The 24,188-nt window shown below is 43.1% G+C and overlaps 2 protein-coding genes across 7 annotated transcripts; both read right to left on the bottom strand.

Annotated features, from left to right (window-relative positions):
• Positions 1-1,071: 1,071 nt before the first annotated feature.
• On the bottom strand, positions 1,072-18,722 carry map1sa (microtubule-associated protein 1Sa). Of its 5 annotated transcripts, none has more exons than XR_003410681.3 (8): positions 18,527-18,722; positions 14,673-14,774; positions 8,785-8,867; positions 7,794-7,934; positions 4,387-7,657; positions 3,628-3,842; positions 2,394-3,446; positions 1,072-1,758 (listed from the first exon to the last, which is right to left on the bottom strand). XR_003410681.3 is itself a non-coding variant. In XM_081708336.1 (8 exons), the coding sequence occupies exons 6-8, from the start codon at positions 7,592-7,594 to the stop codon at positions 3,291-3,293; spliced, it is 3,579 nt and encodes a 1,192-aa protein (XP_081564462.1). In that variant the 5' UTR covers positions 7,595-7,657; positions 7,794-7,934; positions 8,424-8,520; positions 8,785-8,867; positions 14,673-14,774; positions 16,933-18,271; the 3' UTR covers positions 1,072-3,290. The 5 variants fall into 5 exon arrangements, 3 of the variants coding, with proteins under 3 accessions (XP_081564462.1, XP_026866502.2, XP_081564460.1); XR_003410680.3 differs by having other exon boundaries at positions 1,072-2,545; positions 3,193-3,446; XM_081708336.1 differs by lacking the exon at positions 18,527-18,722 and adding exons at positions 8,424-8,520; positions 16,933-18,271 and having other exon boundaries at positions 1,072-3,446.
• A 2,730-nt stretch (positions 18,723-21,452) lies between these two features.
• cart1 (cocaine- and amphetamine-regulated transcript 1) lies at positions 21,453-24,110 on the bottom strand. 2 transcript variants are annotated; one of them, XM_027010717.3, is made up of 4 exons: positions 22,310-24,110; positions 21,965-22,199; positions 21,763-21,846; positions 21,453-21,638 (listed from the first exon to the last, which is right to left on the bottom strand). In XM_027010717.3, the coding sequence occupies exons 2-4, from the start codon at positions 22,184-22,186 to the stop codon at positions 21,531-21,533; spliced, it is 414 nt and encodes a 137-aa protein (XP_026866518.2). In that variant the 5' UTR covers positions 22,187-22,199; positions 22,310-24,110; the 3' UTR covers positions 21,453-21,530. The 2 variants fall into 2 exon arrangements, with proteins under 2 accessions (XP_026866518.2, XP_081564737.1); XM_081708611.1 differs by having other exon boundaries at positions 23,190-24,110.
• Positions 24,111-24,188: the final 78 nt, after the last annotated feature.

Below are 24,188 nucleotides of genomic sequence, written 5' to 3'. Positions count from 1 at the left end.
CTTCCTGTTCATTACAAGATCAAAGTCAGGGTTGTTTATTTGTTTTTAAAGATCTCAATAAGAAGCCCTTCCTATATTGCTGACGTGTTCCGCCCTTACCCTGCCCCAGGTGTCTGAAGTCTTCAGATCAGATACGTTAGAATGTTCCATGTTCTCAGTTCGCAGCATGCTTTCAAGTCAAGACTTAAAACGAACTTTAATACATTAGATTAAAAAATATATTTTTAGGTATATAAAAGGATCAGTATGTCTGTTTCCTTTGTGTTAGTGTGTAGCTTCAGATAGACTGTTGACGTTTCATAGCATTTTGGCCAACAATGTTTTAAATGTGCTCTATATATATAAAATACACTTACTCACTTAATTACACCCGGATCTGACCAGCAGAGGGCAATGAATACATTAGTCTATGCAGCAAGTCACACATCCGTGTTTCTGCAATGGACAGGGTAGCCTAGAAGTTACCCTTACAATAGATATGAATTGATGTGCCTGAACTTTCACATACACCACAATTTGTTAGCGACCACAATGAGTTCTTAATAAATTTTGGTAGCTAAACACCAATAATAAAAGGTGGCTTGTCTTGCTTTAACAACAACAAATTAATAACCTGCACAGCTACTTTTCTTTTTTTAAACATTTTTGTCACACTTCTGAAACACAGACCTATCCGACAGGCAGTCGGCTGGTGCAGTTTATCTGCGCATCATGAAGAAACAATATTTTCAACTGCTCAAACGTCGTGAAGCTGGCTGGCGAATGGTAGTAAACAGTAACTTCAAAGCCGCAGATTTTCAATGGGATAAAGAACAAAGCTGAAAATCTCAAACACATTATTGTCCGCCCTGTTCCTCTGGCATTGCGCTTTGGGTCATTGCTCTGGCCCAACACAGGAGACCTTTTCGCCCCTTTCCTGTAAATGCCCCTTTTGTGCAGTGTTACTCCATGAACTGCATCTTTTATTTTATACAACAAACTACAATGAACTCTCAGAACCGTGATGTTTCTACAATTTGTGCTTTTGCGATAATTAACTCTGCTTGACATTTAAACAAACTTAAATTGAGACTTGTTTATTCGATTTATTAACCCAATCTCTAATTAAAATAGGGACAGTACATCTCAGATTGTAAACACAAACTTTACTTCAGGAGTTTTATATTCAGTTTAAAACAAAAATATTTAAAAGGGTATATTTCCAATTCTGTACTTGTGTATAAAGGGTAAATTATAAGATACAAAGATATCCAATTAAAATGGGTCACATTAAGTATGGACTGTCAGCTTTACTGCAAAAATCTTTTCATCCACATGAGCCATTTAGAAATTATAGCACATTTGCTATGTGCTATACACACAGTAATGCTACACATAAAATGTTAAAAACGGGTACAATGAAGAAAAAATTCGCAAGAATAATTCAAGTAAAATAAAATCCAAGAAAAAGTGAGAGCAGTGCTTTGTCCTTCAAAGAAAAAACAAACCAAATAAATAAACCAAACCCCAAACAAACAAAAACAGACTTTGGCCTTTGCAAATCACAAAAGTCTTTATATTTGGCAGGTTAGTGTTTACAGTTTGTACACTCTTTTAATGTGGCTCTCAGGATAATTCACATTACAGAAGACTTGTTCAAATTGCCCGTCCCTTCAGGGAAGCGTCACAGCTGCAGCTCCTTCCTCAGTCCTCCATGTTCTACACTGACCAGACAAAGCCGTGGTGTTCATTCAAAACAGCCTTTCTCCATTTACTCAGCTGTGTCCGAACGGAGAAGAAAAACAAGGCATTGAAGCAAATTTCATGCTGTGAAAAACATTTCATCCGGTGAATATTTTGTATTTCTCTGATGGAGTTAGACCACAAGATTCTTTAATTGAGAGCAACATCTGGATGTAAAGTGTAAGATTGTCTTGTAACTGTCAATTACCCATTTACTGTATTACTGATGTTTTTGGATTATTTTTTAAAAGTATCAAGATGATCATAATAGGTTTTCTAGATTAAGTTTAGTCCTGGACCACATTATCTTTAATTAGTGTGCACCAAAAAAATCTATGATTTTCGATTATTATTCACAATTAAAGCCATAGTATGATTTTTAATCACTGTTTTAATCTGTTGTAAATGCATTCATGAAAAATTCCTTTAGATGCTTTCAGAACTCAAAGAAACATTTACTATTTTACTGCCATCTTAAACCAAACTATGAAGTTTTCAGAAGAGTGATAATCCTTTTAAAACGTAAACAAAGTCATCACAGTTCCTTCAGGACTATTGGCTTTCATCAGGAACCCGGTTTATGAATTTAAAAAAGAGCAGCATTATTCTATGACCATGAAGGTTAAATTAAGTGGTTGGAAATCACATTGGTTTACAGTCACAGATCGTACCGTTAACGAGCAATCAGTCTGGGACTAGACTTAATCCATACAAGAAATCGGTCCAGGTCTAGACTTAATCCAGGTCTGGACGGGGAAGAAAGCAGCCCGTAGGAAACAGCTTGATACCAACTACTGGTCCTTGTGTGTGGTGCATGAGTACCCTGCATAACAAGAGTGAAACACAAGCACTGAAAACAACCATTCAAATCACTTGTAATGTACACAGTGACAAACTGTTTTCACAGAGAAATCAATCGCTAGGGTTAAAGAAAGGAAAGAAACATGCCGTGCTCCAGTAAAAAGAGAATCTAAACAAACAAAACTTCACTTGCAGACAAAATTTAGGCTGTCAAAGACAATTTCCATTATAAAGTCTTCATGTATTCTATGTTTTACCCCTTGTGTACAAAATGCAAAATGTGCAACAGTGCAAAACGATGCAAGCTGCAGTACTGCATGAAATAAGTAACCTGGACGCGGACATCCACTGACCCACCTTGCCATGCTTCTTTCTACGCAAAGTATTTCTAGCTTTTCCATAAGAACGAATGCTTACAATGTTTCAGTACAAGAAAATGATATGAACGACATGTAACTTTGTTTAACTCACAGGACCCACTATATTTACTATGCAACTCCTGTAGATCTTTATTAAATGTAACTTACAGTTTACACTCATGTCAACACCTAATTCCCATAGAACACACCTACTCTTTATCAGCATATACTATACAGAGCACAGCTGAGCTAGAATTTAAATGCTGATTAATGGTGATCAAGCTAAAAATGTTCAGAAAAGAGAAAAGACCTGAACCGTTACAGCTGTAGAAGCAGGCGCAAGTGCTCGTGTGAGTAATGGGGAACTGAATTGTCATTTCCTTTTCAATTTGTACATTTTGTTTCCCTTCATAATTCAACTTTGCAGGCAGGGAATGTCTCTTCTTGCATGGCCACAGTACTGTTGCTGCCCAGCACAGTAACTGCCAACTCTCTTTGTCTTTCATGTGTCTCTTGGTACCAGTCATGCATCGTCAGAGAATCAAAAGTGGGAATCAGGGTGACCTACAGAAGAGGTGAAATTACAACATGAAGGAACAGATCATCTTAATTTAAAAGTATAAGAAGGAATTTGTTACACAGCACATTAGAGCGCAGAGGCATCGATAAATGCACACTAAAAAGTAATTTAAAAATTGTATGCACAAGTACTCTCTTACTATTTGGGAGTTGGGACACAACTCACCTGTACATCTGGCCAGACTGCTTTGCCATCTAAAAGGGAATCAAGGATGGGTCTCATGACTGACTCCTTGTGCGGCTCTTCGCCACTTATTACGTAGGAAGAGGAACGCACACGGCGGAAGAACTCCACGTCAACAGTGGACGCTGCACACCCAGAAGGCAGGTAGGCCAGGTCCAGATAAACTGGCTGAGCATTCGGTTTGTTACCTGCTGGACCTTTACAGAGATGGTATAGTACAAAGCAATCAGATGTTAAGTGCGTGAATTTAGCATTTAATCTTCTTAGAGTAAAACACTTTTTCTAGGACACGTTTTTGCTGCTTATATCTTACTAAGTATACTTGACGATGATCTAATCAGTGTTACAAATCGTGCTAACGTCTGTCAGACTTGGCCACTAAAGGAATCCACCCCCTCCCTTTGACGCCCTCCATCCAAACATTTCTTCAAGGCATCTCCCTCCAGAGACACACACTCTTAGCCTTAGCCCTCTTTCTATGTGCACATCGACAGAGTTTCCTGATTGGGTGGTACAGCCATGCTGAAATTTTTAGTTGCTTATGCAGAGGCCAGAACAGTGTCACAGACATTTTCTCTTTCAGAACACCTGTTTTAGTGAAAGCTATCAGGATGTAGCCAAGGTGTTGTAAAAAAAAATTACTCATCATCTTTAACCTTAGATGCTTGACATACATGACAGCGGATCTGCAGATGCTTAACAGTTTAGCATTCTAAAGTGAGTTGATCAAAGTGCACTAACCTGATGACAGTCTCACACTTCCTGTTGGCTTAGTGCTACTGATGGTACTTCGTGTAGCAGGCTTTGTGTCCAGACTAGATGTCGCCCGAATTGTACTGCTGGTAGTTGCATGGGTACCTATCTTTGTTTTGCTAATCTGTGCAGCACTATTTGCACTTGACACCAGCTTCAGTGTGCCAACACTTGCTGTTTTTTTGGGTTTTGAAGTCACATTCTTTAGAGATTTTCCTTGGGTGTCAGTTTCAGGGTCAACCATGCAAGCGCCAGGCTGGGGCGGCAAAGGGGGCAGGTCCTTGACTGGTGCTGGGGGAGGATCTGGAGAGGAATGCGTTGAGTTCCTGCTTGATGAGCAACTAGTAGGGTGACCATGTGGATAATGGGGTGGGAAAAGTTCAGTCGAGTCCTCTGAATCCAAGTCCTCACTAATGGAAGGACACTCTCCAGAAGCAGGTGGCACATCAGAGTCTGAAGTGGGAGGGATGGAGTCACTTATGGAGGCCAGTGTCATGTCTTGGCATTCCAGGGAGTGGCAATCATTGTTAGTACTGCACTGGGAGGACAGATGGACAGGCTCTTGTGACAGGTCACTCTTGGCTGAGAGGTTATGATTAGGGCTGGTTGATGCAGGGGACAACCTCTGTTGGCTGTCAGGGGACTTGTGATGTTTAAATTCACAGGGGGAGACCAAGCACAAATCAACATCATGAGGTGGGGTATTGGGGTAAAGACCCTGCGGACCAGAGACAGGATTCTCAACCCTGTTGCAAGATTGGTGGCTATTATGAGATGTCATTAAAGGTAATGACATATCAGTTTTGGAGTCAATTTCTAACAAATGTCCATTGGTATATGCTTGGTCTTCTGTCTGACAGACAGACGGGAGTACTTGCTCAAAAGATACAGATAAAGAATCATCAACTTCAGTGGAGTGTGGCGAGCCTACCTCAGCTGGCAGGGACGTGACTGTAGATGAGGCATCAGGCACCATGTCCTTAAAAGAACCCAAAGATAGAAAACTGGACTGTTTGTCTTGTGAACATGTGGAGCTGTTTCCTAAATGACTTTTTGAGCAACCCATCTCAGAACTTCTGCAGGATGCCTCATGAACATCTTCAGAACTTAAATGGGGCACCTTGTCCTTGCCAGAGCCCAGAGGATCGTCCTCAGGAGACTGATGCAATGGGGTGTGGGCTACACCGTTTGGTGGGGAGAGCATCTCCAGGGTTTTGTCATCACAGCTTAAACATCCATCTTCTGGCTCAATTTTCAAAAGGTTATCTTTAAGAGCTCCATCAAGCAATCTGTGTTCTGTTGGTGTGAGATCAAAATTGACACTCTTCTCACTTTTTGGAGTCTTTGCAAGCGGTGAAACAGTACCAAAAGCAGAGTTTGTACAAGGAAGTGTTTCCATACATCGAAATTTCTCTGGACTTTCTGATAAGTCTGTTCCAGTGTTAGATCCATTCGGCACTTGATCATCTTTGGCAGCTTCCTCCATGCTTCCATCCTGCACGCGATTATGGTTTTCCAGCTTCACCTTATCAGAGTCTGCATTTATATTCTCTGGTGTGGACATCTTTGAACTATTCACATCTCCTAATTTCACATTTTCTTCCTCCTTGACCCCTGGCTTTGACTTCATGCCTTTTGGTAAACTGTCTTTTTTAGGGGCTGTTGAGCCCTTCTTTAAAGAGTCGTTCTTTCCAGACTTTCTCATGTTAGCAGGTGCTGAAACAGCTCCAGCAGCTTTCTTTACATCTTTTATATGAGGTTTAGTGGCTGTTTTTTTCTCCTCTTGTTTGACCTCCTTCTTAGTTTCCTTCTTTATTTCAGGTTTAACATCTTTCTTAGGTTTAGTACCCATGTCTTTCCTTAAACTCTCCTTCTTTTTGTCAACATTTTCATCTTTCTTAGCAACACTTGTTGAGGTTCTTTCCTCTTTCATTTTAGTTTCTTTCTTCTCCTCTTTTATGGGCTCTTTTTTAACCATTTGCTTTTCAGGTTTAGAAGTTTTTGGTTTCACATCATCTATTGGCTTTAGTCTATCTTCCATTTCTTTGCCCTCTTTTAGGCTAGTTTCATTAAAGGATCTGGGCTTAACCTTAGTGTCTTGCTTTTTAGTATCGACTCTGCCTACCTTTTCTTTCTGGAATGAGGCACTTGGGGGTCTCAAGTCTTTTGGTACAGATTTAAGGCTTTCCCGACTCCCTGTACGCTTTGGTGGTTTGTCAGATTTAGCTGACTCAAGGTCCTTTAAACTTACTATTGGGTGTTTGAGGAAGTCAAGATGTTTCAACCTCTCCATTCCCTCAAAGATCTTGGCCTGTGGAGTGCATCCAGGGAACAGAACACGAATAATTTTTTCCTGGGGGTTAGCAGGATGCCATACCAACAGAGCACATATGGAAACAAGGCAAGGTAGAGGGATCTCTGATCCTTTAACATTAGAGGCACTGCTGGGCCATGTTTGCATCATAATGTCTAGTTCTTTACTACCTTTGACTGGATTTAGAACATAAAGCTCAAGGCGACCAACACCCATCTTCTGAAAGAGGATCAATGGTTCAATGCTTGGGCTACTGGATCGACTGAGGGATTCTGGTATGATAGATAATATTTCTAAGTTCTGTAGTGTTAGCGCAACCTGATCACAACCACGCAAGACCTTGGGATCACTTTGGAGTGTCTTAAGTCTTTCTGGAGCATTGAGGAACACAACCCCAATTTCTGGGGATATTAGGTTCCTCTGCCAGTCTTCGTTGCTCTGAGAACCTGATGTCTCCTCTTCCTGCTCTGCTGTTTTCCTACAGAGCAGGCTGTTTATTCCAGGCAAGTTGTCTGCTCCAATGTGTGTGAGCAATATAGAGTCAATTCTGTCCAAATGTCTCACCAGTTTCCAAAAGCAGGAACGTGGATCAGACCCACCATTGACCAGGACATTAAAACCATTCACAGCAAAGAAGGCAGAATCACCTCTCCCCCCAGGGAACACGTAGCAGCAGGGACGGGACAGCTTTAGGAAGCCGACAGTGCTGGGAGGTTCAAGAAGTTCAAAAGGTGACCGAGGTTCAAGGGATTCTGAGAGATACTCTGTGAACTCTTGCAAGCCTTCCATCTCTGGTAGCACTGATGGGGGATTGGTCTTGATTTCGATGAAGTCTTGCAGGTTGTTTTTGTCCAGCTGAGAATTCTTCCACATTCCAGACATGGGGCAACAGAGGGAGAGGCTGGCTTTTCTGGTAGGATCTGTGGAGCTTAGCAGCTCACCAATCTGTACCCCCCCCCAAAAAAACCAAACAAAAAGCACCCAAAATCATTCAGTCACTATTTCTGACCATTTTATATTGAGATTAAATAAGTCTGCGCATTTGGAAATGTAGAGGAGCAAGTTCTTCCTGCTTACACACCTCTTCATCAGCAAATATCTGGATGAAGTCGTTTAGTGAGAAGCATCTGCTCTGCAGCACTAGTTCACCAGATTCCTCCACACACTGCCCGGCCAGGATCAGCAGTTTGTGTCGAGATGCATCAGAAATAAGTCGACGGACCTATGACACAAAGGATAAAAAGATGAATTGGCAATTAAAGACTAGTTATTTCTATTAAGTAAATCTTAAGTAAACCTAAAAATGGGAAAACTGTAGAATGTGCAAGTGGATTTTTATTGATCTGCTGTACTGGACTGTGAACATCTAGAACAGTGGAAGATTTTTTATATGGTGTGGCAGAGAGTTTTAGCAGGGTAGTATGTTTGAGTGGTGTTGGTGATTATTTGTTTATGCTAATTACATCAAAGCTTTTGTTCCTTTAGTCATTTTGTATATTTGTTTTTGTATTTTTGCTATAAATATTAGGTTCCACTGCTTTTACTGAAATAAAATATATTATATTAAATGCATTTACAGCACTAAAAACATTACACCCAGTTAGGGGCACTAGATGAATACTGTGTAGTAGAGGGATTACTGCCATATAGTAAGGTTAAATGAATATCTTCATTAATAGACACCAGCTATTAACTTATTTACACAACTGACCTTTAGAGTAAAGAGTTAATCATGATGACGCAGAGGCAGCACACGTGAAACTGAAATCAGTACACACACCAACATACACCCTTCGCCTTACTGGCAGCTGCCATTCAGAACACATTCACTCAGCTGGTCAGACGACTTCCAATCACACATTAAGATAAATTTAAATGCAACTAGAAACAAACCAAAGTTGCACATCAAATAGAGCGCCAATGTTGCTACCATCTGCCAGCTAACAAGTTAGTCTGTTACGTTAATTGTTTCAGGAACATTACTTAAGAAATGTCTGGACACATTACCCTATTTACAAGGTCTTGTAAAGATTAGAAAAGATCATCACAAAGCAAACCTGGTGAATCCTCACCTCTGAACAAACCAAACCATGGGATGGGTTTACCACGACCTGGGTCTCCAAAACATCACCACTGTGCTGCAGTGTTTTCTGGCCTAGACAGAGGGAGCAGCAGAGAAACAGAACGCATAGAATGGAAGCCATCTATTGGCTTCAGAAACTGTTCCTTGCACACACAATAATAATAATAATAATAATAATAATAAATTTCAGTGGACTGCACATACATAAATCTCATTGTATTTATATTGCAATTCTATTCTGTGTAATACTCAAACAAACAATACATTTGTGAACACTTCAGGACTGCGTTCGACAACATGGAACTCTATACAAAGCCCTCTGCTCTGCAAATACAGCGTCACATGCCTGTTTTGTCACTTCTGCTGGCTGGTCCATTAAGTTCAAATTAACGAAGTGTGCTGGTGTGACGGACTCTAAGTGAGATGTAATTATAATACAAGAGGAGTGCACAAACTATCGGTGCCGAGAGTAATCTCAATGAAATATTGTTATTTAAAAACATGTTATACAGTGGCAAACTGGGGAAAATGAGAATACTAACCATGTGCTGATTCACTGCCTGGGCACGACGTGTGAGGTCTGCAAGCCCTGCTCTAGGTTTGTCTGATAACTGATAACAATCTGAAAACCGCCTCCATGCCTCGTCACATTCAACAAGTTCATCTTCTTATGAGAGCTATTCCCCCCCCCCCCCCCCCCAGTCAAAGAAAACAGAATTTGAGAAGCATTGAGACAGATATGCAGGAGACAAGCACGCTGTAGGACATTCGCCTGCTGTGCATTTGGCAAGAGGGGTGAGGCTCACACGCGCGCGCATGCACGCGCGTGCACACGCATACACAGATAAGGAGGATGATTGGCGCTGCAGTAGCAACACGCCCAGAGGCTTGGAGCCTCTTACTGGATTACTGGCATTGACGACGCAGCTGCTGCATGCTGTGGAAACAGCTCGAGAGTCACTAGATCGTTGAGAGAGCCAATCAGAAGGCACAGCCTATGCCAGTCCTACTCGTTTAGCAGAGCTAGTTTATACTTTCATATTTACACATCTTCACAGTCATTCGTTTACAGGAAAACGTCATCCGAGTCCAGTCTCTTTGTAATCTAATGACCATAAAAGAGTAGGACACATTCTGACAATATGGCACATATTGGCAGGACATTACCAACAAGGTTGTTTATTTATTAGCCTTAAGGGCAGCCTACGCTACCATCATCTTTCTAGTCGCGCCATTATTAAAAAGAAAAAGGTCAGAGGAAAAAATGTTCTCCACATGTTTCGGGAGAGAGGACGGGTCTGTAATCCTAACCCAGAACCGTATACCCTGACCTTCTTCCTTCCTGTGTGCAAGCAGTGGTGTTACCACACGTGTGCGAGGCTCAAGCATTGTGTACGCAGCAGTCTAGCAGACAGATCAGACATAGCTCATTTCAGCTATGGCTGGTGTGAGAGTTCTCGTAGTGCAACACTGCCAAGCTCACAACACGTCCTAAAAACAGGTGGTATTCACTTTGCCTCATTCCATAACGGCCAAACTGCAAGTGAAAATCTGTTTTAACAGAAACTCTTAAGGAATTACAGAAATATGTAACATTCTTACACTCTTAGCATGGTGTGCAATTTAAATATTCTGTGTCAAAGTGTTAATCAATGCAGTTAATAAACAGTGGAAAAACAAATGTGATTTTAAAAAAGGCGAGCACAATTTCAATCATAATTACAATCATAAAAGATAAAATGATATTTAAATGCACAAAGTGTCACTTTAGTGAAATTTGGCAAATCCTGTTTTCTAGAGAAGGCCAGTAAGGGTTCCAGCTCTGGAACCCAAGACCATCAATGAATAATACATAGAACTCCAAAGAGTTTCTTTATAGTTTTTATTTGTCAATATGTTTGGAAACCAAACCAAACCCTTCCAACTCTGCATGGTAGTATTTGCAATGCTATATTTGAGACATGCATCTTTGCGTATAAGGAGAACTGAAGTTCCCATCAGGTTCTGTGTACTCGCCAGCATTCCCTAGGGAGTTTGTTTCTCACCACAGTCACCCTGAGCTTGCGCTTTAGGTCTCTAGGATTCTGTAAACCAGGTCATATTAAAGGGAATATACCATGAATTTTGTGCGAAGAAAAGCACCACACAGAGCCCCCCCGCAGTAGGCTGACCTATCCCAGCAGCCTCCTGACATGAAGTCCCACCCCCTGTGCCCCTGATCTCTGTAATCTCTGGAAGGGGAGGACAGGACATGACCTGTAATCAGTGCTGCAGACTGCCGGGACCCTGAGCAGCTGCTCTCATTATCCGAACAGTGCAGGAAGCTTTCTCAACAGCACCCAGCCTCCAAAGGATAACAGGACACTCAACACACACACACACACACACACACACACACACACACACACACAATCACTGTCTGAGAGAAGCCCCAAATGAGCAGAAATACACACAGCACTCAAAATATCCCTCAACAGTAAGAGTGAATTAACTGTAGAGGAATGACAGGAACTAAGTCATTGAGCACATTATGGGGACTGGATAAGGAACCAGTGTGTCGGGGTGTGTGTGACATGTTCGAGCATGCAGGATGCTACCATCACCAACACGAAGTGTACACCTGCAGAGAGTGCCTCGGCCCACACGGCCAGCAGAGCTGTCAGCGAGTCTGACAGAAAATGAGTGAGAAAAAGTGAGTCTGAGAGTATTGACACTCAGCTGTGTGTGTGTGTGTGTGTGTGTGTGTGTGTGTGTGTGTGTGAGAGAGAGAGAGAAAATGAATGTAAAATAGAGAAATGGGAGAGGAGAGAGGGAGGAAGTGAGAGATAGAGATGAGAGAGCAAGAGAGAAGAGCTTGTGTGTGTGTGTGCGTGTGTGTGTGTGTGTGTGGTGGGGGATACTTCTGATGCTAAGTGTTGCTTAACAGCTGCTCATCCATTAGTCAGCCCCCTGCCTGGAAGTGTCTGGGACATTCCACATTCACTCTAGAATGCGTGCGTGCACACACACACACACAAACACACACACACAGGCACCCTTTACCCCCCACCTTGGGTTCATCCTGCAGCAGGGTGCCTGTGGGGGTGGCTGGAGCCAAAACCCACAGTCTTGTGCTGCCCTTTTAAATGTGTTCATTGGGCTGTACAAATGCAAAGTCTGACTGGATCAGCGTCTCTGCTCGGGTTTGAGTACCACGGGCCCAGTGGCAGTGCGAGCATCGGGGAAACAGCCGTAAACACAGAGGTGCAGATGCATCTGGCCAACTTCAGAATGACACAACGAGGCCAGCCAAACCGCTCCCGTAAGCAAACCTACTCAGATACACACAGCATCTGCCAAATGCACACTCTCTCTGCCTGGTGCTTCCACCATTACTCTAGCACAGAAGCCACATGCTCTAGTAATGGAGACAGATCACACGGCACGCTATAACAAAGTGAAGTCGCCTCATAGTTAAGAGGATAGAACAAAGTACATGAAGAGTGAGAATGATGGAGTATGAGTGTGTGTGTGTTTGTGTATGTGTATGGAAGACTGACACACATGACATGACAGCACCGTAATAAGTGCTCAGCACAGCAGCAGTGTAGTGCTTAATTCCATCAAGAGCCTTGAGACTAAAAGCTCAGTTCGGGTTATCTGGGTTAGCAATGTAAATAAAGGCTCTGTGAAGCTGACCACTCCCTGGCCAGCACTCTACAGTCTCCTGACGTTTGAGCTGAATAAGAGCCCAGTGTGCTTAGTGCCACAGGCAAATCACAGTGGTATGAGCTAACAGACTTTGCCCACAGCCACCGGGCAAATAAAACATTTTAATACCTTAAAAAACAGCACGTACAGAGAGACACGCAAAAAAAAAAAAAAAAAAAAAAAAAAAAAAATTTAAAAAGAGCTCATGACTGCTATGAAAGGCTGAGCTGTTCGCTGAGGTTGCTTAGCGGGCCGCTCCGGGGTCGCTCTGCCATAAGGAACGCAGCAGAGCAGTGGGAAGCTCAGCTCAGAGGGGCGAGAGCGCTCCACGGACCAGGCTGCACCCAGGGACGGGCGCATCTAGATCACGACCAATTTGGTATGAAGAGACAAGAAGCGCCTTAGCCACCATTCCCTAAATCAACAGCAAGGCACCTCCTCCAGCTACTCCATTACTCATCGATCCACCTCGGGGGTGTTCTGGTGGCCAGTCTCTGATCGCTGTTGACGGGATATTTTTAGGTGCTGATTCACCAGCAGTGACAACGCCGCGTGGTATACAATCCCGCTGACAGCACTGGGCCTGACGCATCCAATGTCGTGTTGAGCACGATCCTCCACCCAAACGATAAGGCGGAGGTGCGGAGGAACGGGCCGGAGGGCGGCTCATGTCACGCAGGCTAACGGATGCCAACAGTGCATTCAGAGTCTGTAACATAAAATGCACCTAGAAGATAGTGGCCAATCAGAGTGGCTACAAGTGGGAAATACAAGTCTATCACAGTGCTGTAATCATGTATTGCTCTTGATTATTACTGGTAAAAGCCGGTATCTGAAAATCCTAGTCTGCATCATACCACACAACCATATCTGTAAAACATGCACTCAGTTTCCATCAGTCTCCTCCATTAAGAGCTATGTGGTGATGGACAGGTCAATTTTGCAGCACGATGACAGGGGAGTGGCAAGTCCTGCTACTGCCCGCACGTTGCAGGTGCCTGGCACCTCCACGGCCAGGCCCTCGCTCGGCTGATTCTACCCGGCCAGCCTGGCATCCTTAGATAAGTAAACATGTCTTTTTACCCAACATGCCTATCCTGCAACTGAAGAACCACATTCACCTGAATTTCAAGGAACGATCACAATGTACGACGACAAACTTGACGACCCGTCTAGATTTAGTCTGTCGAAGTTCACACAGGAAATGCCGAAGACACAACAATGGGGTGCATATGACCTCAAGAGCGTGTGCTGAACTAAATAGCCATGCTGAGGTGGTGCAGTGAAGGTAAAGATTGCAGCACTACACTTGCTACTGCCTACTTTGCTGAGAGTCCCTGAGCAGCACACCATCTCCCAGAATGCAAAGAGCCAGCAGGTCATCCTCTTTCCACACACGGACAAAGAACTGCCTAAATCGAGTCACTGACTAAGCATTCTTCCAGGTAAAAGGGAGGACATGCCTAACAAAGAGCTAAAAAAGACTCGAGTACCTGTGAAATATCAGACCTATAGGAACTTCAGGGCTCACTCACATTCAGCACTCAGTAAAACGGCTGCTTCACCAACCCTTTTCTTTAGTTCCTGCTCTTCTTTTCGTTACTTTACTTTGAAGTAATAACCAATAAACGGATACATAATCGCAGAAAGAAAAGCCGCAATAGGGCCCAGCGAAGAGCCGCGTGTCGTCCAGGGAGGCCTTCTGGCAACACAGGCTGAGTTTGGAGCAGGCAACGGCAGCTGTTCCATCAGCTGTTCGCACGTCTCCAATCTCATCCCACTCCTCCGATCAGCATGGGCCAGTTCGGCTCCTCATACAGACTGGGGCTAAACCCTGCTAACCCCCTCCAACCCCCTATGCCGTGTTCTGGAACATGACACGTCATTGAGCGCCACTTCGGCAGCTCCGGCGCTCGACAACGCCAAACGGGCGTCGCCTTTGTTCTGTCCCGGCCCGAACGCAGGAGTGAGGTGGTGGGTCGGGTAGAAGGATGTTTATCTAACACAGTGCTAAGAGCTGCGGGGGGGTGGACACACAAAGACCAACACCTTGCAACCCTGGCCTGGGAAGTCCTACCACTGAGCATGAATGTTTACAGTTGTGTCCAAGCTACAGGATCAATCTGAATAACCAATAAGCCCACAGTTGGCAAAATATGTAGTACTGATTCCATGATGGATTCCTACCTGTGAGCTCCTCCGAGAAGAAGGCGGAGTGTCTGGAGACAAATAGTTTGAGCTGCTCGTCCAGATTGCAGGACGACAGGTCCACGTCCCAGGAGCGGATGCCTGCGCGAAAAAGAACAGTGAGGGCCCAGCTGGCATGAAGGGGTCGATTATTCATATCCAGCGTTCACTTTCACCCAAAAAACGCACGCCAAGCACAGGACCCTGGTACGTACCAAGGAGAGCACCAACAGAACTCTGAAAAGAACTACGCCGGTTAACGAACAGCGCGGAAATGAATGAAAAGGATGGAAATGTTAGAAATAATACCACTTTCCATTCACACAGCTCTCGTCGAAAGGAAAATCTGAAAAAAGAGAAAACCTACAGCAAATTAGCTTTGGGGCATTCTCAATTTAAACTCGCACCTTTTAATATTGCGAAACTCAGCAGTCTGAATGGAGACAGCGGAGAATGAGAAAAGGTGACTCATTTTGAGTTCAGGGTATAGTTTTCTCTTGGTAGCCTCCTGGTCTGCACGAAGTAATTACTCCTTCCGGCATAGCAAACGGCACAGACAAGAACATACTGATGAACTTTTCTTACTGGCTGTAAATGCAAATATTCCTCATGCGTCTTTGCACAATAAGTGGCCTTATCGCACAAAGATTGCCATTTTAAATTCATGTGGCCATGCTAATTTGAGCATGCGGAGACGCTGAAAGGCACTGTGGACTTGTGTGACAGCGAACGCTGCAGATGTTCCACCCACATGACAGTACAAAACGGCATTTTTATTCCGACCCCGTCCAAGGAAAGTGCACTAGTCCAGATTGAAACCCTTTTTCCATGTGGCTCATGGAAAATCTGGGGACGATAGTTCGCAAATGTGTGAATGGTAAGGCAACAAGGAAGTACAGTCTACAGGGGACAAAGACAGACATGATATCATCTGTGCCGTTCACATCCACTGGCTTCTCCAGACGTGTACAAAAGACAGCACTGGCCATGGAAAAGCGATGCAAGGTCAACGCAAAGTATTCCGCAAGGATGTGTTACTGTGGTGCTCCAAGACGGTGACATGGGAGCTATTTATTCACTTCCTGGCGGGATCACTTACTGAATCAACCCGAAGGTAAAAGGCAAAGCGATGAGGGCCTCCTGTCCTCTGCATCACTTGGGTAACGCAAGCCCGTGCTGATTCATTCTGCAGCCATGGCCCACGGTGCTTGCGCGCAAGTAGTCAGGCTGGCTCAGAGCAGCGGCTGGACAAACCGGTAATTCAAAGCTATTTACTGTTCAGAAGGAACGTTTCTCAAAAGCCAAAATTACAAAGTGTCTCACAGGGCCATTCTGCAGAATAAGGCTCAGATCCCTCCCTCTCTCTCCCTCCTGCATCCATGGGCATAGCCACACGCTCAGGTCTACATCCACCACAAACGCTTGCAGCATATAATTATAATTAAAGCACCCTAAACCCAGTGTAATTAAGCACTCTGGAAAGCTAGAGACCCAGGCATAAAAGTGCCTGTGAGGAAGTGGTAGAACAGTCCTAAATGCTCCCTAGGTACATCTGACACTGATCAGGAACGTTTTAAACATTCCCATCAAATTACAACTGTACTTTGTACTTAAAATCCCCTATATCTATTCTTGTAATTTCTCACACTGGCTAGGATGCCAGCAGAAATTATGCTGACTGGTAAGCAGTTCACAAACTATAAAGAAAGCGACTCTGTATATATTTACAGCTGGTAGTCCAGCGATTTGAGTCGACTGAAATAACAGTGTGTTGTGTGTTCATTGGACAGGAACCTGCAATGTCGAACCAATGGCCGCCACCTTGTTTACCTATGCGCTTGTGCTGTGTTTTACCAGGAAAATCCCACAATTCCATTCATGTTTACATGACGTTTCTTAAACATATTTGAATGTGCAGTACATAAGTGTTAATATTGCAGATGATTTGGATAAACCTGTGGGATGTTACGACTAAAGAAATGAACCCTAGGAGCAATTAAAGACCAACAGCAACCACTGCTGGAACTAAAGAGAAGAGTTTCTAGCTGGTTACGATGGAGAAGCTACAGCGCTTCAGCTTTGAGGGGGACCATATTCATGGTTTCTTGCACAACGAAAACAGTGGCGAGCGCGCCCCACTGGGCTCCCTCGCTCTGTGGCCATTGCCAAGACCCCCCTGTTGCACCTGTGCTCATCAAAGCCAGAACCTACTCTTGCACCTAGTCAAAAACACAACAGATATCTTGAAAGACTAACCTACCTCACAAACAGCAGGTAATTCTCTTCGAGGCAAAAAAAACCAAAACAAAACCCACGGCTGTCTTCAGACACCACCAAATATGAGACCGCGGCTCCTGCCGGTGCACACAGCTGCATGTGAGGTGCCTGGACTCATTGCTTCCCTGCTGAAGTCAGGCTGGAGCAGATCGACATGCAGCCAGCAGTAAACGCAGCTCTCCTGTCTGACCAGGAAGAAAAGGAAATGGTAGCCAGTTGTGAAAAGAGGATGTGTGTCTTTAATATAGGTCACATGACCCCGGAGTGCAGTCACAGTCAGTGGAAACCGGAGGGGAGCACATGTCGCCCGGGATGGAGGAAGGAACGGGGGCGATGCAGACAGAGGACCCCGAATAGCTCCGAGCCGTCTGAAAACAAGGGCAAGCCCGGATACGATGTCAGCTGGACTGCAGCTGGCTCTGACGCTCTCTACCTCTCAGCCTGCTTCCCCTTTACACACAGCCTCGAGTGGCTGGACTTTGAACTGATAAACACGCAGTAATGAGGAAGGTGACACGTCTACGTGCTGCGCCCTCACCGAACCTACAAACCTACGCAGTTACGGCTTTCCCTCATCCTAAATCACTGCCACACGGCACCGACTCCAAGGCTGAGGCTGTTTCCATCCTTATCCCTGTGCCGCCTCCTCCAGGAACAGCCTGCAGCGTACCAAAGAGCCCGGCCGCTCTGAGGAGTCATCAGGAGCACGGAGAGCGTTTTTGTCTTCGCTCTTAGATCGGCCAGGCTGATGTAAACGACCTGCATTATTTATACGCGGCACAGAGTGCTATGTTCTCCTGCACTCAGAGTTCTTTCTCTCGCTTTCTCCTCCCCAAAGCACTTCCTTCACAGACCCGTCCTGCTCATGTACCCATGAAGGCTGACAGGACCCAACCCCAACTCCCTGACCCTCACCAAACTAAGCGCTGTGGATTCGATTGATGCCTTGGGAGTTCGCCTAGAACACTTCACACTAGAAACTGTACAACCCAATATACAGACACGACAGCAAAAAAAAATGTATTAAAAAAATCTTCCCACTCTAGAAGCATAAATATTGCTTAAGTTATAAAATCCCTCTCCCTTTCTCCAGGAGCTGTCTTCGTCTACATGGAGAGTAACGGCTCATAAACGTCGCAGAAGGTAGTATAACAGGCTGGATTCCACCCTCCACTGGGAAAGCAGCACATCGCTGAAGGAAAATCCTTTCTAGAGCAGGACGTTTGCCATGAGCAAAGCTGTACATCATTTCAGTCTCTTCAAACGTAGGTGAAGGAAGACCTCAGTGAAGAAGCACGAACCTGTCCGTTACTCTGGTGCCTCCGTGAACCCTCGTCGTTTAACCCCCACCCCCCCACCACCACCTCCTCCCTCAGAGGACTGCAGGCTGGTCCTGCAGTCCAAAGAAATGGAAAGCCAGACCTGTGCCAACTAAACGTCAAGCGAAAAGTAGAAGAGAGAGCTGAACGGAACGTAAGACATTTTTTTTCGGACATGCCGCAGACCAGAGAACGATGGTATTGCACGGGCTGGCTCACGTTCAGGGATACAGTTTCAGGACGCAGAGGAAACTTTACCTCGTTCAATCTCCGACACCAGGTAATCCGCAAAGCCAGCGGCGCCGTGCTCCCCGACAACGACGAGGAAAGAGTATTTGTCGTCGCTGAAGCCGGGCCGTGGAGTTTTTTCCATAGTTTCCACTCTGTCGACACAGCCCGTCGCCATGTTGCAAAGTTTAGTCAAACGACGCGCGGCGGCTACGCCGCCTTCTTTTATTCGAGGGGAGGTAACATAATGATGGACGTGCCTTTTGTCCAATCCGCTGCCTAACAGACGGCACGGACACTTAATACCCGAGTTACAAAGTGGCCCAATATGTTGCGCGTTTGGGTTTGAGTGGGATACACAGACAGGCGAAACTACCCGACATCGTGATAGTAGACATGGAAAAGAAGGAAAAATACCAAAGTCTGAAAGAAGAAAAACGGAAGGTTTGTTCCACTGGTGACAGAGGCACTTTAATGCTGTGAAGATTAAACTGGAGGATCGATCTCAATCTAGACGAGTGCAAGGCTATGATCAGTGCAAATACTGCGCTGCACCCTGCAAACCCCAGGCCTCGAGGAGAATATGTGTATAAAATGACAAAAAACGAGGTTTTTTTTTGCAGTTCAGTACAGCATTTCCTTTTGTAAACCCATAATTAAACGTTGTGAACATATTTGTGGGGAGTAAGGATTTCCTTTCTGAAGCCCACATCCCCCCCCCCCCCCCCAAACTGAGTCATCTGGCCATACACTTTTCTCCACTGCGTTATGTTCTGACAGCAAGGTATGGTATCCATTTAGAAACATGATGGCCAAAACCATTCAACCATAAGTCCAGCTTCATCACATTTGGTTATTTTAAATGGTTTCCAGATGGAAGGCCTAACAGTAAATATCAATCATGTGGTTTTAATTGAGTTCATGTCATGCTTGAAGGCCATCACTCTGTGTTGGCTACTCAACCTGATTCTATCTTTGCCACAAGCAGGTGCTTCTGTTTGCAAACACAATTCTTCTAAAGATGTTCATCCCTGATGTGATGCATTTGCTATTGCCATGACCCAGCATTTAGTGCTTTTTACAATTATCTTGCAAGATGCATACATTTACAACAAATTAAAATAATTATTATATTTAAAGCACTAACATCCAGCAGTAATATAGGAAGAGAGAGAGAAGTAAGAAGCAGAACAAAACAAAGACAGCAAAAACCCTACAGAATTATTATAAGCGCATATTTATATGCTTAGTCACATATTACTTAATGGTATGTGAAAAAATGGAGCGTCTGCATGAATTACAAAAAGCACTTGTCAGTGACACAACCCACTGGAAACACAAGCACAGTGTTATATCTGATTATGAAACTTAATCAGCTGATTCATATTGTACATTGCATTGTATTTTGGATTTCTTCCAGAGTATAAAATTGGATCTCGTCTCTTATCCAATTGGTCAGAAGGTGGGGGGGGGGGGGGAGCTCTTCCAATTTAATAGGACTACATTTCTTACTAACAGGAATGCACAAGCTATAACATCAGATCACTCACTAGATAGACATGGGTGTTCTATGGTCACTCAAAATAAAGCAACAAGTGGAGCCGGCTGTTAGGGGATACCAATGAAAACAGAAAGATCTTTAAATATAGATATCCAAAATCTGCATATGGAAGGGCAAAGAGAAAATATATGAAATAGTCTGGCAGGTCCTTGCTTGCTTTGACTACATTTGGGATACATTTCAGGAACGCTCTTGTCAAATTTTGAAATTGATGGACCACATTGATGGATTTTGTATATGATGGACCACATTAAACTGTAACAAGCTATGCCTAGCACATATTAAAGAGGAGTGAATCCTAGAGAACATACCCTTCCATATATCTCTGAGAATGCCATACTAAAATCATTTTCCTAAGCACCTCTGATTATGGAAAGACTAGGAGCATTGATCAGAAAAATTATATGCTTTAAATGGGAAATTACTCCTGGATTAGTAGAGTTAATTTTAAAGACAATAGTTTGTGGTGGTTGGAATAAAAAATGACTTGAAAAGACTGCAAAAAATGTCTAACTTTTAAAGTGTCTAAAGATATCAAAAGATTTCAACTGAAAATTATCCTTATCTTGTCTAAATGACCTAAATCATCACCTTTGTACAATTATTTTATACCCACTCTTTAGCATCAAATATTTTTTTATTTACATGATGTTACGTATGACTTAGGAAATCACATATTAAACTGTTATGTAACAATTGTTCTTTTATGAATGTCATTTCCTAACTTATTTTAAGTCATGTCTTGTAAAAAGAAAAAAAAAGCATTTGCCTAAAAGACACAGCTGAACACTTTCGCCACTTAGTTTGACTAGACCCATCCTGCTGTAAATCTGGATATTTTATTGGATGGTACCTTCCCTGAACCTCATTCAAATAGCCCCGTTCTTCTACGTCCAGTTAATAAAGGGTTCATGGAAAGCAGCATTCTAAAATTGTACATGGCCTGCAGAAGCTGGTTTGGGCTGTTATTTGCCATGCATCCAAGCCTCAGACTAAAACAGCCAGTAAGAATTCACATCCTCATCACCAGAACAGAGGCTGGAGATCAGACAGTGAGAACTTTAAACTGACTCCTGTCTCAGAGTGTGTAAGAGAAGAATCTAACATACAGGAAACTGAAGCTTTAATATTTTTGCACTGGTTTCTAGTTGGAGAAAGTTTTTTTAGTGGCTGGTGTCTATGCTTTCGTTTGTAAGTTTAGGATCTATGAGAAATACCATTGCATTAGTAATTTTTGTTAACTGTAGGCTAAAAAATGCTTGTAAACCTTTCCCCGACACACAACCTCACAACTCCCATAACCATATTGCACCATCTAGTGGTACATATTTTTTTAATATGAAACAAACGTCTCCACTCACAAGAATTCAATGAAACAGATAATATGTACAAAACGCGTTTATTTAGTGATTTCACTATCTACAGTTATCCAATATGAGTTGACAATTGTAGAGAAGGGCAAAAACGATACTCTCACAAACATTTTAGGATGGAGAAACTGCACACGGTTCCTCCAGGACAGCTGCACACTTTCCCAATGCGCGCCCCTTTACGTACGGCACAGTGTTCTCCGGCATCACACTGCGTCATACAGAGCAGAGAGCATTTTTTAATAGGCCACCTATTACAAATAATTCCAAAAGTTCAAATGAACTTTTAAAAATATATATACATTACCACAGTAAGAAGCTAGCAATTTACTCACTGAAGGAATCCAGCCTAACCTCTTCTCAGTGGATGGATTTTGTTTGTTCCTCAGTTTTTCAAGGACTTCTTGAAGAGCTTCAATCTGCAAAAAAAAAAAAATATTACACAGCGGTAATGATATTATTAGGCCTGACCCTTCCCTTAGAAAGCATGCACTGTGTCTAAACTAACCCCCATCAACTAGACATCGAAAATCTCACCAACTCTTTCTCCTCCTGCGCCTTGATGTCATCTTCAGTGGAGCGGATCTCTACAAAGTCATCGCACGTAACAAACCAAATTAAAAAGTAGCAGGTAACTGTCAAAATCAGGAGACGCTCACTTGTCATGGTGTTCAGGATCCCTTCGGTTTGTCTTGAGCGTTGGAAGAACTCTCTGTGCGAGTCGAAGGGCTCATCCCCAACATTTATAGCCATGTCCATGACGTCAAGTTTGCTAAAAATTCATAGGTGCAGACCAGGATGAGATGAAAACAGGCAGGTCGAGACCCCCTCATGAGACCTCTGACATATACTGATGAAGCGCAAACAATGAATGCCACTTACAAGCCAGGCAAGGCTATTTAAGTCATTCACGTTGGTGGATTTTTCCTGGTATCTAGATTGCGAATGACGTCAAAGTACTCTTTTGGCCCCTGGACATCAGAGAGGTATGACTGCCCTCTGACCTGTGCCTCTCTAATACATCCATTCAATTTCAAAGTCACATAATCGTATCATGACTCCCAGATTTTTAATTAATTTTGTTTCCGGTATAGGCAAACAAATCAGTTTAGGAGCAGTATCTTACCTTATGCTAACATCCTACCATCTGTGAAATTAAACAATATTTTAAGCACTATTTAGACTTACAATAAAATTTCTCAGGTCAGTTTCAGGCCATGTTCTATAAGATACTCATTGAGATAATAATTAGGCTTTTAAGGAATTTCCAATTGCCTACTCAGTATACTAGAGTTATCCACATACTGAATATCCCAAATATATATAGTGTATAGAGATAGTGTGTTGTACACATCTCACCTTTACTGATGGGTGGAAATGAATATGAATGGCTACTAGCTCAGCTGAAAAAAGCTGAGAGAAAAATTAACATTCATCTCAGGTGAGAACTGATGACTATGTTGAAATTTGTTTTTAAACAGTAATCAGTTGGAGTTCTTCAAAATTTCCAAAAATTCATTTATGGCTCCTGACAATCCAGTTTCGATTTGTATGTCCAGTATCATTACTCTAACATGTAGGTCCAGTCTTATATTACTATACGGTCTATGCTAATTTATTCTGAGAATAGAAAATTAAGATGAAGTGCTTGGCCACATGCATTTCTTTACATTCACGCAGTTTGAAGCACTTTCTGAAAGTAAAATGAGATGACAGTTCTATAATACAGTGTTTTTGCGAAGGCAGATTAACATTTTGATACCTCACTTTGTGACTTCCTAGGCAATATTTCTTTACTGTGGTAAGAGCAGGCATCTGTCGAGCAAGTCAATAAAATGGCCTGCAAAGAAATTGGTTTCAATCAATACGATTACTGAAGTGGGGGGGGGGGGGGGGGGAGAGGCCAGCCTGTCTGGCCGGTCACATTTATGGCATTTAGCAGACATGGTTTATTTACCTCCCCTCGATACTTTAGAACTGTTAGTGAGTAGTATACATGTTGTTCAGAATTCCACTGCCTAAAACTGCATAGAAACTGAAAACCGCACGTAAGCCACTCTCTCTAAGACTACAGCAATAAACTCAACCGCCTGCTCACTGCCAACTCTGCCATCAATTAAAAAAGAAATTGTACCTAAATCTAAAGTTAGGTACATTCAATTTTGAGAAAATGTCATTTCAACTTCCTGCAAGGTGTAGAATTCCAGCAAGTGTTTAAATTAGGCCATCAGGGAGTTAGAGATGTTTGGGTTTATCATAAATACAGTTTATGTTATGTTACCATTTTATGTTATCATAAATAATACATGTTTATATTATTCTTAGTGATATTACACTATTGATTCTGGGGCCCAGACCTGCCAACTCAATGCATTTTTCTGATTCTAACACACCTGAGCCAGATAATTATCCAGGTCTTAAATAGCCCAAATATGAACAGCAGAGATCTTCAACTCCTGACTGCAATTTCAGTTTCCAGTCCTGGTTTTTGTAATTGCTAGAAGTTTGTTGCACTCTGTCCATACAGTGGACTCCTTGGTAAAGGGTTGGTGGTAAAATCTGTAATACCCGGATCTCAAGGGCTGTATTACATTTCTGTAATGTTGTAAATGTTGTAAATCAGTGATTACAAAATCCTGGGCCAGATTTTGGAACTGAGATCCAAAACTAAAGACCTCTGTTCTATAGTCATGGGGTCTCCAGACAGGCAATTACTGAGGGATGTTTCTCAAAGCAGGACTCTTGCCTATATTAAATAAAA

This window comes from Electrophorus electricus, chromosome 26 (genome assembly GCF_041902795.1).
Source record: "Electrophorus electricus isolate QZ-2024a chromosome 26, ASM4190279v1, whole genome shotgun sequence".
Classification (NCBI taxonomy): Eukaryota; Metazoa; Chordata; class Actinopteri; order Gymnotiformes; family Gymnotidae; genus Electrophorus; species Electrophorus electricus.
The sequence above is the reverse complement of the archived record's forward strand: the minus strand, read 5'-3'. Positions and strand labels throughout refer to the sequence as shown.

Coding starts and splice junctions, on each gene's coding strand:
- map1sa (XM_027010701.3), bottom strand. CDS start 18,674: ATGGCGACGGGCTGTGTCGACAGAGTGGAAACTATGGAAAAAACTCCA. Junction 7,935..8,784: donor ATGGTTTGGTTTGTTCAGAG/GTGAGGATTCAC, acceptor TTTGTGTCATAG/GTCCGTCGACTTATTTCTGA. Junction 7,658..7,793: donor AGATATTTGCTGATGAAGAG/GTGTGTAAGCAG, acceptor GGGGGGGTACAG/ATTGGTGAGCTGCTAAGCTC.
- cart1 (XM_081708611.1), bottom strand. CDS start 23,242: ATGCCTGCTCTTACCACAGTAAAGAAATATTGCCTAGGAAGTCACAAA. Junction 22,200..23,189: donor CTAGGAAGTCACAAAGTGAG/GTATCAAAATGT, acceptor ATGAATTTTTAG/CAAACTTGACGTCATGGACA. Junction 21,639..21,762: donor GGTTAGGCTGGATTCCTTCA/GTGAGTAAATTG, acceptor TGTATGACGCAG/TGTGATGCCGGAGAACACTG.